The sequence below is a fragment of the Rhagoletis pomonella genome, unplaced genomic scaffold, assembly GCF_013731165.1.
Source record: "Rhagoletis pomonella isolate Grant_MI unplaced genomic scaffold, Rhpom_1.0 Rhpom_scaffold_00001, whole genome shotgun sequence".
Classification (NCBI taxonomy): Eukaryota; Metazoa; Arthropoda; class Insecta; order Diptera; family Tephritidae; genus Rhagoletis; species Rhagoletis pomonella.
The window spans coordinates 39910622-39913901 of NW_023458555.1; the positions used below are offsets into that span (position 1 = coordinate 39910622).

Consider the following 3280-nt stretch of genomic DNA (forward strand, 5'->3'; position numbering starts at 1 on the left):
AAAAAAATATTTTTGAGCAGTGTTACGAACTGTTTTAAAAATTGTATTCAATTTTTAAATTCATAAAATAAATTAAATATTACAATACGGGTATCAAACTAAAAAGGTTGAGGAAACTTTGCTGAAGAAAATATTTTAAGAGTAGGTTACCACCTATGTATTTAGTTTTTTACAGAATTGACTCTCAGCTGAAGATCGGTAGGGATCAGGTTGGGCGTAGCGTTCAGCGCTTTTGTCGGGCAGGCTGGCTGGGATTATGTCAATAAGGGCGCATTCACACATAAAGTCGAGCGGCGCTGAGCGAAGCAAGGCGGAACAAAGCAAAGCTGCTGGTGTTCACACTGAACCAAGCGAAGCAGAGCTTTTCTCATGGACTCGGCTGCAAAGCTACCGCAAAACATACCGTCAATGAAAAGCGGCAAAAATATTAGCTCAATTTTATTCAAAATATTAGTTGTAAAATTCATTTTAATTTGAATATTTTGCTATTTTGTTTGCAGTAGCGTCATGAAGCTGAAAAATTAAATAGAAAATTCAAAATCAAAAGCTGCTTATTGTATGAACACTTTCATATTGCTACAGCAATTCGAAAGCTTCACTCAGCTCGAAACGGCTTCGCTCGGCTCGGCTCCGCTTTCTGTGTGAACGTACCCTAAGGATGACTTCTCAAGCCGAATATAAATTGGATATGACGAGGTGGAGTCTGAATAAATAAGAGTTTAAACTGCTACAGGATCTATACCGTAATTGCAACTCTTCGTTTACGATGAGTGCTAGTTGAACGTCAATGGCGGTATGCAGAGAATGAGAGTTAGTAAAGATGGTAATTGCCTCTCGATGAATATCGCTTACTTCTAGCCTATATATATATATAAACGAGATCTGTGCCTAGGAGTGGCGCTGCTACCAGAAAGTTTCCATTCGGGTGTTCTCTGGGGTTGCAGCCAAGCAGATATTACTTGTTGAGAACAATTATATGCCCCGATGGGAAGTATTAAAGCTTTGCTATGAAGATCGTGTTCAAGAGGTATCGAAAGACAAGTCATTGTAGTCCCAAGCACGGTATGACAGATCTGTAGCTTCCATCCACCATGTCCTACTAGTCCCCGCTGACCAAACTGAACTGAAATTCCGACAAAAGCCAGTTCTGCGTAACCGAATGAGTTGAGATTTGCTCGATCAAGGGGTGCTTTTTCAATGATCTAACCTTGTTAAGATTGACTAACTCTACCAATTGTTATACTTTCTCCTGGATAGACTTTACTAATTCGTTAGAGCTTTATCTCTCTCAAATAATATATCCCTCAAGGACACCACTCCCAGACATTCGCTATCGCATCGACAACAGCTGCCTGCGAGTATAGACGATTGCTAATAAAAGTGTATTTGTTGCTAAAAATTATTTCAGCGCTTTGTTATCGGTTTTAAAATTGTAATTTGTCTGTACTGAGCGCTTCAAACCTCCGCAAACGAAAGAGCTAACAAAACTAAATATATTTTGGATTAAGAGAGTACTTATGTATAATACAAAAAATTAAAACTCGCAACCACTTTCTATTAAAAGGCATTTAATTTGTGGAGCGCTTTTACCACAGCCCAGCTATTTAAAATCGCCAATGTATTGGTCTCAATAGTGGTAGCGAGTGTTTCGCGCAATAAAAAGTTTCACTGAATGCCCTTATTTTTATTTTTTTTAATAACTCCACATTTTCAGTTTTACTTCCTCTTTTCAAGTACTTACCTTTCTCCTGCAACTGTTGCCGCTTTACGTCGCCCTTAAGCACCTCAGCCGTGTGAACCAATTCATTGAGTTGCGGCTTTTTCATTTTCAATTCACGTAAAACTTTCTGCGAAAAGTAAAAAAATGTAAATAAAAAAGTTATTCAAATTAAATACAGAACATTTGCATATACAGTATAAATAGTAGGTATATGTGAGTGTACATTGGCACTAGGTATGTAAAATTGCACTGAATCAGTGCAAAATATGAGCGGCAATCAAAAACGGCAGTATCAGCACTCTGCCGTGCATATGCAATATTTTATTGTCACTGGTGTATTGCGCAAAAAAACGGCGTGCACATCATACGAATAAATAGTCCGGACACGTCCGGATATGTGAAAGTGCTCGAGCAGTGACCGATTTCGATTTTTAATATTGTCCTATCTCTGCTATAAATGTGTAGTTTAGTATGTATGTATGTATGTACGAAAATGTAGGTAGGTATGCACTAGCATAGCAAATGGTTTGTGTTAATATGTGTACATATCCTGAATGCATTCGCTCACCTCTTGCTTTTCGATGGCCATGCGCACCGCATCCACATCATCGACGGCAACACTTTGTATTTTTATCATATTTTGTTCCCACGTCAACCAATCTGATATTTGAAGTACGGATTTATCAAAACTACCAGCCAATGCACCGGTGCCGCTTGGTTCGTCGTTGTAATCTAAAGGAGAAAAAAAAGAAGATAAAAGTTCATTTATCAAAGAGCTTTATAAATGGCGGAGAATGCATAAATACATAAATGTGATTTAAAAACTTATAAACGCCTTGGTGCAGTCGACATAGTATTAAAAATTGATTGGTATTGACTCGGTATCATTATCATCATGATGATTGAAAAAATAAGTATATAGCATTGTAGGGGAAATCTCAATTTTTGAAATCACACAAAAAGTAGTTTCGCTTTGTAAAATGAGTCAATAAATTAAATAGAAATTAGACTATTAATCATAAATAAAGAACCAAATGAAGAAAAAAAATATTTTACATTTATTTTAGCCCCACTTTTGAGGAAATTAAAAAAAAAATTACTAAAGGTATGTAACCATTTTTTTCTTTTAATCAAGTACAAACCACACACTCGTACTCATACGCGTACGTACTTGGTTTATGTAAAGCGATTTGATCGAAATATAGTAAATTATGCGGTAATGTAAACATAGTTTAAGAAAATTCTCATTTTTATGAAAAAAATTTACTTTAAGAAGAAAAAAATTTAATAACTATTTGTGTGAAAGCCTGTCCTGTTACCTAAAAATGAAGATACTAACGACTAAATTCGCACATGGCCGTACATAATCGTACATGGCGTATGAGTAACATTCTCCATATTGAAATTTAAATTCTTATTCACTCGCGATCCAAAGTTGAAACGAACATATCTTGGGAAAATGTCCTGATCTAGAAAAACGGTATACATGTATATACGTTTGTTGTTTTGTGTAATTTATGCGTCCCTACAGTGTAATCAGCACGCACACGAGCAAATCTC

The 3280-nt window shown here is 36.2% G+C and overlaps 1 protein-coding gene across 1 annotated transcript in view; it reads right to left on the minus strand.

The window, feature by feature from the left end:
• The window catches only part of LOC118745587 (dystrophin, isoforms A/C/F/G/H), a gene marked incomplete at its 5' end in the record, with an annotated part of 547153 nt that overhangs the window by 473617 nt on the left and 70256 nt on the right, over window positions 1–3280 (minus strand). Inside the window, 2 exon segments of the mRNA XM_036479124.1 lie at window positions 1742–1847; window positions 2289–2452. Of these exon segments, the coding sequence (XP_036335017.1) occupies window positions 1742–1847; window positions 2289–2452 (270 nt within the window).